General features: G+C 32.9%; 1 protein-coding gene across 1 annotated transcript; it reads left to right on the forward strand.

The window, feature by feature from the left end:
- The first annotated feature begins 6,345 nt into the window (after positions 1-6,345).
- LOC143592225 (F-box/kelch-repeat protein At1g16250-like) lies at positions 6,346-7,455 on the forward strand. Its single transcript, XM_077072186.1, has one exon. It carries the CDS (start codon positions 6,346-6,348, stop codon positions 7,453-7,455), a length of 1,110 nt encoding a protein of 369 aa, XP_076928301.1.
- The last annotated feature ends 10,441 nt before the right edge of the window (positions 7,456-17,896 follow it).

Genomic DNA, 17,896 nt, shown 5'->3' on the forward strand with positions numbered 1-17,896 from the left:
CAAAACATTTAAATAATAGAAAATATACTTTTCAAAAATAGAAAATATAACAATTTGTTAATTTGTATACTTTATTTAATTTATATATATATATATAATAAATACATTAACAAACAAAAAGGTAGCCAAACAAAAAATAAAAAATTAAATGATAGACATATTCAGTTATCCCCGTACCAGCAACATAACTATTTGGTCTTGAATTAGGTTTATGAAGGATATCAATCATGAACTTCGTTCTCTCATTCGGCGCTACAATACCACACTACCACCACAACAACTTCCATTGTTGTTACTTTTGTTGCTTTCAAGTATTAAATACTAAAAAAGATTTTGAAATATTAAAAAAATAAAAAGGAAACTTGGTGGCTGCCACATGACAGACACTGATTGGGCATCCCCAAATCACCGTAGCAACTTATGTTTCCTTTAATATATAGCTTGTGTTTACCCACGTGCTTCGCGGCGCACGGAAGCATTTGATCATGCATATCCTCATTTTTCTAGTGTTCAACATCATACGAAATGCCAAACTACTAACTAATCAATTCACATGTAAAAATAATATAAAAACTAAGACTTTAACAAATATAAAAAGTCTAGGCGTTTATTATTGATAATGTTTTTAATGCCCATGCATCGATGAATTACTTCCTAATAACTCGAATCTAGCATAAATAGTAACTTTAAAAGTTGGTTGCGGTGAACATAAAAATCATCTGAATATAAAGTCAAACACAATTAAGAAAAGTTTACTATGAAAACTCTAATTTAATTCTTTAAAAAAATGTAGTTAAAGAAAACTCATATCACTTATTTTTATTTTTTGCTTTTTTTTAAATGCCCTCAAATCAACATATCATAGGCAAACATTAATTTTTATACGATAAAGGTCTAAAGTTGGATAAAATAAGAATTTGTTGTAGTAATTCTTTGATGGTGTAAGCAGGTGGAAAAGTCAAAGTCTGTAAGCTATATACACACATGAAAAATGCCAAGAATAACAAAGGAAATTACAGTTATGCCATGATACTGTAGTAGTTAGGTTTCCTATTATATATAGTATAACATAAGAAAAGTGTTAATTATTTTTAAACAATAAAGTAATAATAAAAGAAACATTGTTGCAAGTTATAATTTGCGAATTCAGCATCCCCCAACAACCTCTGTTTCAATCAAATTCCTTGCAACTCTCTTTGATATCTGAATTGAGTTGAAAATCAATGTCTGGTGGAAGTGAAACTCAGAAGGGTAGTCGGAATATGAGGCAGAGGTACATCCATGGATATGCTTCAAGTGGTGATGATATTGAAGACGATGCGAGTTCGGTTCTAGTGATTCAATCCCCTGTTTTAATCACGACGTCAACATGGAACGAGGTTTTTGAGAATGTTACTTAGATTGTTTGTGCGGGTTTCATCATGTATTTAGGTGATTGTCAATCATATTTGGTTTATGTCTTGTTTCATGATGATAGAATAAGAAGGTACAAATGTTATGTATTGATTGGTAATAGCATATTGTACTTAGCGGTGTTAATCATGTCGGGTTGAATTGTTTAACCTGAGCCAGACCCATGTTTTTATTCGTGTCAAACACACGCTTAAACCGTGTAACCTTATCACGACACGTTTAAGCCACTTATTTAAACGTATCAAATGGGTTGACGGGTGTCACCAAGTTGTAATCGTGTTAATCGATGTAACAACTCGGGTTTTGCTAAATAGATAATAGGGTATGGTGTTTGTGGTTAATCTTATCCTGTTCTAAGTAGCATTAGATCGTATCGGTGGATTGAGGATTGGTATATGATTCAAGTCCAACTAGAGTAAATAGAAAGTATAACAATTTGTTAACTTGTCTGCCATTGAACCTGTGTAATACAAAACATTTAAATAATAGAAAATATACTTTTCAAAAATAGAAAATATAACAATTTTTTAATTTGTATAACTTTTTTTTAATTTATATATATATATCCTAAATACATTAACAAGCAAAAAGGTAGTCAAACAAAAAATAAAAAGATTAAATGATAGACAGATTCAGTACATCCCCGTACCACCAGCATAACTATTTGGTCTTGAATTAGGTTTATGAAGGAAATCAATTATGAACTTCTCTTAATTGGCTTCCCAATCGGCGCTACCAAAAACAATCTTCCCTGAACATCATCCCCTCTGGTCATCCCCTCTGCAATGGGTTAACCTGATCTGCAGCGGCTTAACCTATACTTCATGAGTAAACAAATTATTTTTTCATTTGATTCCATTTCTTTACAATTAGGGCCCGTTACTTGTGCGATGTAAGCAATTTGATATTGTCTTGAATATGTGAATTGTTTGTTTGTAATTCGGGTTCATTACATTGAATGTGCGAATTGTCTTGACCTTAATTTGGGATATGTTAAAACTGAACCACGGGGTTTGAATTTGGAAAATAGATGAACAAGTTAGACCGCTCTTATACTTTTATTGGTTATGTATTTGAATAGTGATGCTATTATTAATACATTGTCTGCATATCCTTACACATATATCCAACACCTACATATAATACATGTTAATAACAAACAAAGTAGTCTGTTAGGTTTCCTTTCACCGATCTAAAATATTTTCTTAACTCAAATTCTAATTGAACATAAAGTCCCCATTTTAAACCAAAATCAACAAAATTAACCAATCGAAAATGGAATGTAAATATTCAGCATGTGTGATCATTTGTTACAATTATAACTAAAAACTAAAACAAAACAAAAATGTAATGTATGTATTCAATAAAAAAACATTAAAACAAAAAATATTTTCACATGCCCTACATTTGTGTGATATTTGGAATGTTAGAAATTGAGTTATGAAGTGGGCACCAATTCAGGGATATGATTGCATTTCTGATTGTAATATAAAGAACAAAATTACGAAACCACCCATTTGCTTTTAAAAGCATTAAAATTAGGCATCTAAATATTGCAATATTGTCATTTAAATGTATGTTTTAGATCAAACATAGTCAATGGCTATAATTAACTTATCTCACTTTTTGCAATAAAATGACTTCTCATATGATCATCCCTTATATATACATATATATAATAATTGATTATCATACATTACGTACGCGACTATCAACACCCTTGATTTCAGAAAACACGCGTTGACAAAATTGTAAATTCTTTCAATTCATTTCCATCCTAAGTAACTGTTATGATAGTTCAACCATCGTCATTGTCTCATTTTCAGACTCCGCTTCATATGAATTGAAAAATTGAAAATTAGTTTTAACTAATAAAAGTCTAAATATGCTTCAGATTTGTTCATATGATGAAACGATGATCAAATCGATGGTCGATTGATGATTATTTGATGATTCATGATTATATGAAGTGATTTCAGTGTTCAATTTCATATTATTGGAAGCTTAATTTCATACATGATCTTGTGAACGTTTAAAGGTTTTTGTTCTGAACGTTTTAAGTTTTGTCTAAACTTATTAGTCTTTTATTATGAAATTATTAGATTTTTATTCTAAAAATTTAAGTTTTGTTCCAAACTTCTTAGTTTTTTTTGTTTTGAATTTCTAACATTTTTGTTATAAACATTTTATTTTTTGTTCTGAACTTCTTAGTCTTTTGTTCTAAATTTCTTATATTTTTGTTCTAAACGTTTTAAGTGTGTAATTCCTTTTGGTCATTTGTTCTGAGTGTCTACATTTTGTCCTGAACAATTAAAGTGTGTTCGTTTTGGCTAGAACATTTAACGTACATAGTGTCATTGATGGTCGGTTATTTTGTACATATTTTAGCATGTTAATTTATTAGTGTTAATTCGTTATTGCATGAACTTCAACACTTCATACATGTGTATATTGTTTCAGGTCACATGTGATTATTATAACTACTTTGGACTTGTATGAGCATGGAATGAACAAACGAGATTATGTGTGATAGCGTATGATCAAAAATAGAGAATCTGAGTTAAAGTTGGTTTAGATTATCATTTGCTGAAAACAGAGTATCACATGCTGAGCTAAGAGGAATGTATATTAGGAGTTTTTAAAAGTATGGTTTGCCGAATTAGAGTATCATACTGAAAAGTTAGAATACCATTTGCTGAGCCAGAGTACCATTTGCTGAAACTAGAGTACTATGTGTTGAACCAAGTAAAACTACGGGAGTCGCATTATGAACCTTATATAAGGCATAAAATTAGGGTTTGAGAAAAGACACATCTGGAGGATGGAAACTATTCTTGGAGAGGAAAAACCACTATTATTCCTTTAAATCAACTCTGCACTCCATGAATATTGAAGATTCTGTCAACATCATGACAGACTAATCCTTCCGAATCATACTCAGGATGTAAAGTTTGTAGCTTTCAGTAGTTTCTCATGTATTAGAATGAATGAATGATTTGTCACTATAATTGATTGATCTATGAGGGATGTTTAGTATCGTTGTGCATTTAGTCGATTTAGATTTATGTCGATCAGAACGATTAGTTTGCCGGTTGCTATAATAATTGTTTATAAGATTGTTTGATTAGTTGAATATAATGAAGCATACAATTGCCCTTCGTTGGGTGACACCGGAAGGGACTGTTTGATAACCAGTGATGTGTGTTAGCGATTGTTGATGCCTAAGGTTTAGCTCGTTAGTCAGTCTGTATTGATCAATGATGGTTAATCTGTTAAGTTGCATGAGATTGCTGTTTAGTTGCTTACTTGAAACCCGGGTATGATTTGTTTTGTTTATTGATTGACTTTGCTTTGTTATCTATGTGATATTAAAACTCAACTTGTTTGCTTGTGTGATCAGCACCATTACTGTTACTTCATAATCTTATAAATTTGTTGCATGTTACACTGACCACATACTCCTCGTGGTTCGACACCTTATTTACCATAGCTTGCTTAGGTGATTAGGAATTGATTTTAATTGTTTTTGACTAGATAGAGACTGTCTAACATCAGTCATCAATTTTGTTCAGAACGTTTGCATTGTATTATTCTTCAATTTCATAATCGATTAGTAACTGATTGCTTGATAGATACCCAACCCCCGGTCTTCAATTCTTGATCTCGAATGCCTTCTCCAACTCAGAATCACCTCAAAGGGACGGCTGGAAACTAACTCCCTCGAATAGAATGTGTTAAAACATGTATAATCGATTTTTAGGGATTTTTTATTACCAGATTTTAGGATTTCCGTGTGTGTCTCTAGAAACAAAATAGTTGCGGTCATTTTCCAAGATTTCACATTCTTTGCGCATCGCTAGGCATGTCCTTGGTTCTTCGCAAGACATGCACGTTATCCATATTAATTATGAATCCGGACGTGAATGTTAACCAAATACATCCATGTCCCATTTTTTTTTATCTCATTTCAATCTTTAATCCCACACGTACGGTATTCTTCTCGTTTAAACACCGAAGTGACCGAACTATGTTTTCTTCTCGAACATATTTCGTTTCTTTCTCTCTTCCCACGTTTGTTTTCCACTTTCATTTAAAACCTTTCGTTTATGCTTCATAATACGAACTTTCACATAAAAACCGAGCAAAATATAATTAAATATATAAATATCAAATAATAACTAAAAACGATTATTAAATAACTGAACATTAAGAAAAAATAAGGAGAATTGTGCATGTGTTTTACAACTCATCTCTGGTTTAATACCGGTATCCGATATCATTTCCTTATCGATCCCTAAGTGTAATCGTGTGAATAATGGAACGGGGATGGGGTGACGTTCCTTTCTATCAGATCTATTAGAAAATCTTGAATGATACTATTATTTTTATGTTTTGTTATATAGTAATTTAAGTATTTTAGATGTAGATAGTTTTACTATAAAACTTGTATATATAATAGTATTTAGAAAACCAGAATGGAATATAATACATATGATATTGGCTTAATTGATAGAAACCAAATCTCTTAATCACTACCGTAGCCTAGTAGGTTTGAGACTCACCATTACTCAATTAATTTATAATAATAATAATAATAATAATAATAATAATAATAATAATAATAATAATAATAATAATAATAATAATAATGATTATTAAAATTTGCATGTACTTTGTTTTCTTCATTGAGATTTTATGGAATGTTTCGACATCGTAATTACCAACCAAAGACTAAAGAGTAAAGACAATAAGGATTCATAAAGATTATAAGCTTACAACAACAAAGAAACATAGTTTTCTTCATCACCAAGACAATCTTTCTTGTTGCATCCGTCTAAGTTTCCAAAGCTCTCAATTTTCTTGTCATAAATTGGAACTTTGACAACAATATTCAAGGCCCGAGCATCAATAATCGCAATTGTTGCTTGATCAATGGGATCCATCACTTCACCATCTTCATCCGCGTCTCCGTCTGAAAAATTTCCCAGACTATCACTTGTATCCGTCACGGTATCCTCTAAACGAACTGAGCCCACTTATGGCATATATGCGGTATTTTCTTACAAAGCACATATAGATGACCGTAACACTTCTTGTGTCATGGGTTGTTATGACCCCACAACAAATATGTGGAGCCACGAGTCTTTTGTTCCTGGGATACCCGAGAACAGTGTTTTGAAAAACTTCGCAATGGTCTCGATTGGAACATCGATTTATATAGTTGGCGGTAGCGTACACAATGTTGAGGTGCGGTCACAAGTGTTACGTTACAATGTTGTCACCAAAGAATGGGCTGCATGTGCGCCGCTAAGCACACCAAGGCAAAATTTTGCTTGCTCGGTTTGTGACGACAAGATCTATGTGGCGGGTGGCCAGACCACCTTGGATGGTGCCATGGGCGTGTCATCTGCTGAGGTTTATGACGTTGTACTCGACAAGTGGGCGCCTATGCCACATATGAGCACCGTTAGATATAAATGTGTGGGTGTCACTTGGAAAGGAAAATTCCATGTTATTGGAGGTTTTACGGGGAACAAAATGCCCTTTATGGACCGTTGTTCAGCTGAGGTGTATGACGTGACAAACAACAAGTGGTGCCACGTCAGGGGTATGTGGCAACTAGACATACCCCCTAATCAGATTGTCGTAATAAATGACAAACTGATAAGTTCAGGAGACTGCCTTAATGTTTGGAAAGGTGAAATCGAGACATACGATCCTGACCTTAACATATGGTATCCTCTTAGAGGATCTATGAAGAAGAATTTGTTATCATTTTCTTGCACAACGAGCGGGATGAACGAAGGACAGACTTCAGAGCCTCTTGAGAGAATATGCTTAACGATGGCATCTATCGGTAGTTATCTGTATTTCCTGGCCGGTTATAGGACCGCGGCATACCAGTCTTCGTGTTGCACTATGTCATTGGTTCATAGGTTTGATACGTCAGCAATGAGCAACCAATGGGAGACTTTTGAGCCGGTTCAAGTAGAGGGGGAGAGGGAGCTTTGCAGCCATTGCTGTGTCGTTCAACTTCCATAAGAGGGGTACTATTTTAGCTTATGTTCTAATTTATAAAGCATAATATAAAAATAAATGTGATGGAAAAAATGAAAACAAAATTGTCTTAGTATACAATGCAAGCCAAATATGAGAGAGATATATGTGATGTCAACACCTTCTCTCAGTCGTTGAATGTCGTTTTTTTATTTTAAATTTGTTGAAGTACCATTAGAATTTTATACAATTTGAATGTGTTAACTTTCTATATGTATTTCACAAGTTTCATATAATAGAAAATAAGTTAATAACTGATTCTTCTATATATATATAGATATATTATAATAAGTAAGGTAAAGTCAAAGTTATGTATTTGTTTGATGACAAGTTTGGTTGTTGCAAAGCTTTGTGTCACAAGTTCAAAGCCCGTAACAAGTGTTTTTTTAATGTTTTCTTTTTCATAATTTTTATGAAAGGCCACAAAATCTCATTTCGATTAGGTCTCCACACTAGTTGAGCCGTTCGTGATTTAGACCTCTCAATGGCGTAACATGTGCGCTATATGGAGATGACAAAAAATCTCGGAACTATTTGCAAACATCGTCTTAAATTTCCTTAGAAACCTATTGCAGCGCTGATATTCATTTCTTATTAAAGTTCTCGCACTTCTTGTTCGTATATATCATACTTCTTGAATGTCCTTAACCATATTTCATCATACACATGTACATGTTGTGTGCATTGATCTTTATGTTTTCGCACCTTCTAATAGGTACACAACGTTTATAAAATTGTTTTGGATCTTATTATTTTAGCCACTAATATTAGTAATATAAGCATGGGAGGCTCAGAGGGTGTGCGAGCCGCACCATCACCCGGGGCACGAACTTTTTTTTATACATATTACATATATATATATATATATATATATATATATATATGTTTTTTGGTGTTTAAATTAATGTTATTTGCAATTGTTTATAAAATAATTACATGCTCAGAATGGTTTCTGCTTATAATATATCGGTCGTTAAAAGTTTTATTCATGTACGCTAGCGAATAAAAATTTTTCGTTAAGGCCTACGGGCTTTTTATTTTGGCTCGACCGAGGTATTTAAATTCTCGAAAACGACTCTGAATATTAGGCAACACTTGGAGTGTAATACAATTTATTCTGAGAAATATCGGGGAGTTGGAGAAGAAGACCATAAATAATCACTTTACTAAGAATTTTATTTTGTCAAAATATGCTTATAGAAAACACATGTTAAAAAAGTGTTTGCTTCGGGTCTTTACTCACAAATACCTCTTATTTTGGTGAAACATGCAATACATTCAACTATTCAAGCATTGTTGTGCTATTGAATCGTCAAATGAATAAGGTAACAACATATATACCTTTTTAACACACCATTCGGTGAGGATGCTGGCTTTTAACAATATATTCAACGTAAATTTTGTTGGTTCCTACTTTTGAAAGGTAGTTAAATTTGATTTGTGATTATGAATAGGACTAGCAATTGGATACCTATTAAATACACTATAAGATCTGTTTAGCAAAAAAGTATACTATGCAATTTATACTTTTTAAAAGTAATAAAAGTTAGAAGGCTAGGTTCATCATTTCTTTTTCTTTATACATAAAACATATAAATGTCACGCTTAACCACCAAAGCCAAGTGTTAAATGAGTCGTTTTTATGTTTGATATTTGTATTAATTGTGTCGCCTCTAACATGTTAAACACGATAAGACACGATTTGGCGGCCTTAATTATAACTTTACAACTAATATAGTATATGATGGTAAGCAGACGCATTGTAATACTTAATTGTTATCGGATTAATTGCTCAACATTGTGTCATCGTTATACATTTTTGTTCTCATAATTCCAACAATGTTTTATATAGTATAAATGAAAAATGTAATGTAATGTCTGATAATTCTCATATAACCTAGAACTGAATCGTAATTATGCATTCTTGTTCAAATGTTTACTACTTTTTCATAGTGAACTATATCAGTAAATATAGTAAATTATTTTGCAATATGTTTTTTATGTCGCATTCTTTTATGATCAACTAATTCTGTAAACGTTACAAGTAATAACTAGTTTTTTATTTTATGAGATAATTTATCCTTCAGCATATTTATATCATTTATAATTTGATATATGCACCAGTTTGACATATACGGATTGCACTGATATATAACTCTACATTGGGGTGAAATCCGGTACAAATAAAATTAGCATACTAAACATACAAATAACTAAAGTAATTAACGTTTTGAACTACAGTAATTATGTTATAAAAAATAATATAGTAGTATAATAATTACTCTAGTTCAAAAGTTATCATGTAATAATAATTATCATAGTGTTAACATAATTACTCTGGCTATTTGTACATTTTTCATGATAAAAGTCATTTGTATTTGATTCATACCCCTCTACATTTCTATCTCAATATATAATAAAAGTTAACGTTGTTAGATTAATAAATTTTTTTAACGACGACTTTCATGTGTTTGAACCATCCGCAATTTACCGCATGAACACCTATTATTACTTAAATGTGATAGATAAGATAGTTAACAAAAAGAACCTTCTATCCCGAACCTGAACAAACAAGAGAAAAAGAAAATGCAAGCAAGTGTAATTCTCCTTCTCTATCCAAATACCTCATATCAAACAAACAAGAGAAAAATGATACAAACAAGTGAAATTCTCCATTCTCTATGCAATTACCTCACATTATCCTTCTATCCAATTACCGCATATTATCTTTCGTACACCAAGTACAAGTGTTTATTAGATTCTCTACTTAAAAACAATTTATATATTGAACGTACGTACATAAACATAAACAGATGAATGCGTAAGAAATTTAATCCAACTCTATCAAACATACGAGAAGTATATTATAAAAATACCATTAATTAACAAAAACAATATATTATACCGCTAATATTGATATTTTTAAGCTCTGATAATACTTATGATTTGATACACAAACTCTAAGTGTGTGTACGTATATTTCATTATCGTATGATCCATATAAACCAATCCTCCTGATATATTTGTTTTTTTTTTCTTTTCACTTATGCTTTTTCTCGGTTTAAAAGGAGAACTATTCAAGTGCTTTGGGTTTTCTTTCTTTTGGAAAAATTCTTTTTAATAACTGGGCTTTTTGTAGTAATGGGCCCATTATTTGAAAATAAGGTCCAATCCGAGTATTTGAAGGTCAAAATCCCTCAAAGAAGAGAAAGGAAAGGAGGGTCACTCTCTATCACGTGACCCACCAAGTGTTTTCACTTTCCAATTTTCATAACCACGTGAGCCACAGGACCACCAAACTGACGCACACACAGTACTCGGTCAAACTTTTATGAACCTATATGTTGACCTAATGTAGCCAGCCCCACGATCAATTATACGCCCTAGTACACACCCACGCGAATCACACATGCAATATTGCAATTATATAATGTGTAGTCCGAATGGGCTAACCAAGTTTCAGATAGAGCCTTGGTTGCAACCTAGGTGTTAAATTGTGGTTTAAGCGTTTAAGCCAGATGTTTCGGTTAGGACTAGAGGTGGTAATGTGAATGAGTTGGGTTAGATTTGGGTGATGGGTAAAATAGGTATCGGTCATGATGAATTATTAAAATAGAGTTAGAATATGTATAAGTCAATATGGGTAAAAGCAACCCATCTTGATCCAAGTGAAGAGTAAAATATAAAGTGTTTTTGAAAACACTTAGACCAAGCGTAGTCGTTGAGTTATTACGGCGCTTTGGGCCATAACGCCGGGGGCACCCCCCCCCTCCACCCGGTGTTTTGGCTTTTTTTTGTGGTGTTTTGGCTTTTTTTTGTAGTGTTTCCTACACAACGCATAAAAAAAAAAACACTTTCAATCTTCCAACAATCATATGACCGTTTAAAAAAATTTATTCTATATATATTAACCAACTTCAACCCCAATCAAAATTCACTCAATTTATAAATCTTTCTTTCTACTCTATATTTCTTCACACCAGATTCCCTATAAATGATTATCCTACTACTATATGTAAATTAGTTTTTCGGGCCCGACCGACAAGCCGAAGACGACGCGAAGGAAGAGACGGTTACGAGTGCGATTGTGCTCGCTACAACTTATATGAATTTTGTTAGCTCTCCTCCACCCCCTGTTTCAAAAAGAGCATATATCGAACGAGATCGTACCGAACCCAACAACCGGTTGATGGCGGATTACTTCGGCGATTCGCCGAGATACAAGAACCCGAAGACCTTTTGGCATCGCTTTCGGATGTCTAAAAATTTATTTATGCGCATCACCAATGATTTGGAGCGTGAGCTTGATTACTTTAAGCAAAAGCCGGACGGTCGAGGGACGCTAGGTTTCACAGCTATTCGGAAGGTTGCGACAGCCGTACGCGTGCCCGCCTACGAAACACGGCCAACATCAATGACGAGTATTTAAGGATGACCGATAAAACAACTCGGGACACCTTGGAGTATTTTTGTTACGGTACGTTTCATTTTTTTTTAAATAATTGTATCACTTGTTTACTTAATCAATTATTTTATAAAAGTCGTGTAAAATATAGGAATACTGAAACTATATGGACCACATTATCTGAGAGAGCCCAACGGTAACGATCTACAACGTCTTTACGATGCCCATACAAGGGTGCATGGTTTACCCGACATGATAGGGAGTGTAGATTGCATGCATTGGATGAATCGACGTTTGCCTGGTGAAAATGAGAATCCAAACGAGGGCAACAATGAAGACGATGATGAAGACGAGGAGGAGGAGGAGGGCAGAGACGATGAAGACGACGAAGGTGAAGACGATGGAGACGAGTAGTTTTTTTATTTTAATGTAATATTTATTTAATAATATATTATTGTTATTTGATTATTCTTATTAAAGAATTTAAAAACAAAAACAACAAAGTGTTAAAGGGACTAGGCGCCACGTGGCACATAACGCCCAGAGGTGGAAAATTATAACTACACCATGTTTTTGTAAAAAAACTCTAACTCTTACCGGGCGTTACGTGGCGCATAATACTCAGGGGTGGAGAGTTATGACTACACATGGTCTTAAAAAAAATTCAAAAAAATTAATTGAAAAATAATAACTCATAATATAAATCAAAAAGCAAAATGTAAAATAACTAAAATGTTGCCCTCGTCGCCCTCTTTCATTAAAAAAGAAAAAACCGGTATCTGTTCAGGTTCGATTTTTTCGGTTTTTTTTTCCGGTTCAGTTTTTCTTTTTTTCGTCTCGGTCGGTTTCGGTATCTGTTTGATTTTAATGATTTCGGTTTCGATTTCTCAGTTTATATTCGGTTTCGTGAGTTTTGTTTAAAATAAAATTGGATGAAGCATGTTTTAGTCCATTCTAACCAATAAACAAACTCATTCTAACCCATAACCAAAAGTCACTAGCATTTCCCCAACCCACCTTGATCTCCTTGAAAATTCTTTTGCTTTATCCTAACCAATTCCAATTTTAAAAATTATCCATATTAACCCAAAACAATTCATTTGGGTTGTTTTTCCACCACTAGTTAGTAGAGATGGCCAAAAAAACCGGTTGGGGAACCGGTTTACCGGTTTAAACCGGAAACCGGTTTTTACGAAAACCGGTTTTTTAAAAACCGGTTTGACCGGTTTACAAACCGCCGGTTCGTATATCGGTTACAAGTTCTAGAGAAAAAACCGGTTACTGAACCGGTTATGGATAAAACCGGTTAATTTTAAAACCGGTTATTATGAAAAAAACCGGTTATTAACGGGTTATTTTAAAAAAAAAACCGGTTAATTAAAAAAACCGGTTATTAACCGGTTCTAACCGGTTTCTAAACCGGTCCTAACCGGTTAGACCGGTCCGAGTTTTGCACCAAAAAAACTGGTTAATAAACCGGTCCGGTTATTTAAAAACCGGTTTCTTTCCAGGCCAAGAAAAACCGGTCCGGTTATTAACCGAACCGGTTTTTTTAAAAAAACCGATTTGTGCACCTCTACTAGTTAGGACCAAGGGCTGTGTTAACATGTTAAAACAAAACCATTAGTTAAATTTAAGCAACTTGTTTCGAATTTACCAATACTTTGGCCACTATTTGTAGGAATACATACACCGAAAATTGACTATTCCAAACATTGTGACAAGACAACAATGACAGAAGATTGAACACGGGAGATAGGGAAAATATACTTCATTTCATAATTCATAGCTAATGTCTCCCAAAACACTAAAAATAAACTGTTTTTAAAAACTCAAAATCCAAAATTTTTATCTTAGCCCATGACTGAACCGACCCATGTACACGGTACACCCCTAATGGCCGGGCAAGACGACTAGAAATGTAAAAGATGATGTCGCTTAATGAGGAAGCGAGGATGGGTGCTGTTTTTAGAGCTTTCAAAAGTATTATTTTTTTAATGAGGTTTGATTACAGTTGCCACTTTTATCAAAAAAGGTTAAACATCATAATTGTCTCTAATTTAAAGTTAAAAACAGACGGAGTTAGACATTTAGTGACAATTAGAAAAATTGGGAACATAGGGGGAAAATTGCAAAAAAATGATCTTTTGAACGAAAGTCACAAAAATGACCGAACCTCATAGACTTTGATAGTTTCCTCTTTGTAAAATGTAATAATTAATGATTTACCCGTGCATTGCGGCTGAATTGGTCGATAAAACTCGTTCGTTGCAGCGGCGAATCAATGTGAATTCGGTCGATATTAGTTAAGCTTGTTACAGTATAAACAACGTTGGTAAAACCAGAGCGTTAACTCGATGTGAATTCAGTCATTTTGGTTACGTTCGTTACGACCAGAGCTAAAACAAAAGTATAAAAATTGAGGTTGACCAATGGGGCGATGTCGGTCAGTAAAACTTGGACGTTGGTAGAACCAAACGTTATCGGTCCCGACGTTGAGAAGATGTGTCTACATGAATTCGATTGGTTTCCATCATGTTTGTTATGGTACCAGAACTAAAACAAAATAAATCGTTTGGTTACATTCATTATGGTACCGGAACTACAACAAAAGAATATAACAACTGAAGTGGACTAATGGGGCAATGTCGGTTGGTAAACTCGAGCGTTGGTCAAACCCGAATGCTATTGGTCATAGGCGGTGAGTGTCACACCCCATCCTAAGACGGAAATGTCGGTGAATGAGCTGATTGCTCACAGCACTCAAGGTACTATCACACAAATATTAAAATGACAATATCTAATTGTTTGAATTAAATATTCAAACAAATCCAAGTAAACAAAGTACATGTCACACCCCGACCAAAGGCGGCGGAACATGCCGGGGTGCAACATGATTGGACAAATACACAAGACACTATTTAAAGTGACAATATTTATTTAACTCATTTTATTTCAACAAATCAGTAAACAACACATCTCGTCTACACAAACAAGTTGAATACAAGTAGCACTTATATTGTTCGTTTTACTAATATCCTAATAGTCTTGGTAACGTTTTCGTCAAGTCCTCGAGTCAACAAAAAGTCAAACCTGTAACATTTCATAAAATAAAGTTTGTGAACACAAAGGGTGGTGAGCAATTCATAAGTTTGAGCATATATGTATATAGTAATAAAAAGTCACAAAACTTGTATACGGAACGATAAATAAAAGCAACAACATGGATAATATGAGATCGCTAACACATTAGTGACACCTGCCATAAGAGAATACCAGATGGTTCAGGATTTTTATATGAGGTCGTTAATAAGAATACATTAACGGCACCGTCTATAAATAGATTCGGATTTCATGAGGTCGTTAATAAGAATACATTAACGGCACCGTGCTATAAGAGAATACCAGATAGTTCACGGATTTATGAAGCAACCTTCCAAAAGCAGTAAACACATAAGCATATAAGCATGTAAGCATAGAACACCAAATCAAGCAATTATTTAAGTAAAGTATACAATCACGTTTGTGGGTTTAAGATTCAAGTAAATAAAACATTTAGTTTGATAAGTATGAAATGTCACCCCTAAACGGAAGATGGAAAAAGGGGTATGAAAGTACTCACCTCGATTGACGAATCGGGAAATAATAAATGATCGACATATAAAAGCTTGTGAACGAAACGAACAAATCCGACTTGAAAGCTAATTGAAAACGAATAAATAAAATATATTAATGAACTTGAACTTTAGTGAAACTATATTTGAAACATTGGACAAGAAGGTTCGGTTGTTAATCGGGTTACCGGTTAGTTTGTTAACGATTAGGGACTCGTACTTAATTGATAATTTAAATTAAAATAATATTAATTTAGTGGGCTTTTAAATAACTAACCAAATATTAAAAAGAAACAAGACGGGTTTAAATCAAGAGTTCGGTTGTTATAAACATGGATAGATAATAAAGTTTATAATAATGTTATAAATGATAATGATAGTAATGATAATAATATTTCCAAAAAGATACGTTAGATACACACACACACATCTATATATATATATATAGATGTATAAGATAACGATGATAATAATAATAACAATAATAATTATTAATAATACTAATATTGTATAGTAATTATAACACTAATTATTATTAAAAATACTAATAATAATAGTTATAGAATAAAAGCCTTGGTATTAATTAAGGTGTTGTTGATAAAAATAATAATAATAGTAAATAATATTGATAGAAAATAATATTATCATACTCGATGTTGGTTCGATTTATAACCGAGTTCACAAAATAACTATATTAACATTATTGCTAGAAATTAATGATAAAATACGATTTTTAATAGATAATAATAATAATATGACTTTTAATAATAGTAACTTAAATATTTATAAGAACAATGATAATAATAATAATAATAATAATATTAGTAATGAGTACATATAATAATAAGTTAAACAAAATAATACTACTATAAATAAGAATTTGTTGTAGTAATTCTTTGATGGTGTAAGCAGGTGGAAAAATCAAAGTCTGTAAGCTATATACACACATGAAAAATGCCAAGAATAACAAAGGAAATTACAGTTATGCCATGATACTGTAGCAGTTAGGTTTCCTATTATATATAGTATAATATAAGAAAAGTGTTAATTATTTTTAAACAATAAGTAATAATAAAAGAAACATTGTTGCAAGTTATAAGTTGCGAATTCAGCATCCCCCAACAACCTCTGTTTCAATCAAATTCCTTGCAACTCTCTTTGATATCTGAATTGAGTTGAAAATCAATGTCTGGTGGAAGTGAAACTCAGACGGGTAGTCGGAATATAAGGCAGAGGTACATCCATGGATATGCTTCAAGTGGTGATGATATTGAAGACGATGCGAGTTCGGTTCTAGTGATTCAATCCCCTGTTTTAATCACGACGTCAACATGGAACGAGGTTTTTGAGAATGTTGCTTAGATTGTTTGTGCGGGTTTCATCATGTATTTAGGTGATTGTCAATCATATTTGGTTTATGTCTTGTTTCATGATGATAGAATAAGAAGGTACAAATGTTATGTATTGATTGGTAATAGCATATTGTACTTAGCGGTGTTAATCATGTCGGGTTGAATTGTTTAACCTGAGCCAGACCCATGTTTTTATTCGTGTCAAACACACGCTTAAAAACGTGTAACCTTTTCACGACACGTTTAAGCCACTTATTTTAAACGTATCAAATGGGTTGACGGGTGTCACCAAGTTGTAATCGTGTTAATCGATGTAACAACTCGGGTTTTGCTAAATAGATAATAGGGTATGGTGTTTGTGGTTAATCTTATCCTGTTCTAAGTAGCATTAGATCGTATCGGTGGATTGAGGATTGGTATATGATTCAAGTCCAACTAGAGTAAATAGAAAGTATAACAATTTGTTAACTTGTCTGCCATTGAACCTGTGTAATACAAAACATTTAAATAATAGAAAATATACTTTTCAAAAATAGAAAATATAACAATTTTTTAATTTGTATAACTTTTTTTTAATTTATATATATATATCATAAATACATTAACAAGCAAAAAGGTAGTCAAACAAAAAATAAAAAGATTAAATGATATTCATATTCAGTTATCCCCGTACCAGCAGCATAACTATTTGGTCTAAATTAGGTTTATGAAGGATATCAATCATGAACTTCGTTCTCTCAATCGGAGCTACCGAAAGCAATCTGCCTTGAACGTTATCCCCTTGGTCATACCCTCTACAATGGGTTAACCTGATCTGCGATGGCTTAACCCGTACTTCGTGAATAAATAAATTATTTTTTCATTTGATTCCATTTCTTAACAATTAGGGTCCATTACTTGTGCGATGTAAGCAATTTGATATTGTCTTGAATGTGTGAATTGTTTGTTTGTAATTAGGGTTCATTACATTGAATGTGTGAATTGTCTTAACCTTAATTTGGGACATGTTAAAACTGAACCGGGGGGTTTGAATTTGGAAAATAGATGAACAAGTT

This window comes from Bidens hawaiensis, unplaced genomic scaffold, assembly GCF_021521415.1.
Source record: "Bidens hawaiensis isolate Kalapana, Puna unplaced genomic scaffold, B.hawaiensis_p1.1 tig00040624_1, whole genome shotgun sequence".
Lineage (NCBI taxonomy): Eukaryota > Viridiplantae > Streptophyta > Magnoliopsida > Asterales > Asteraceae > Bidens > Bidens hawaiensis.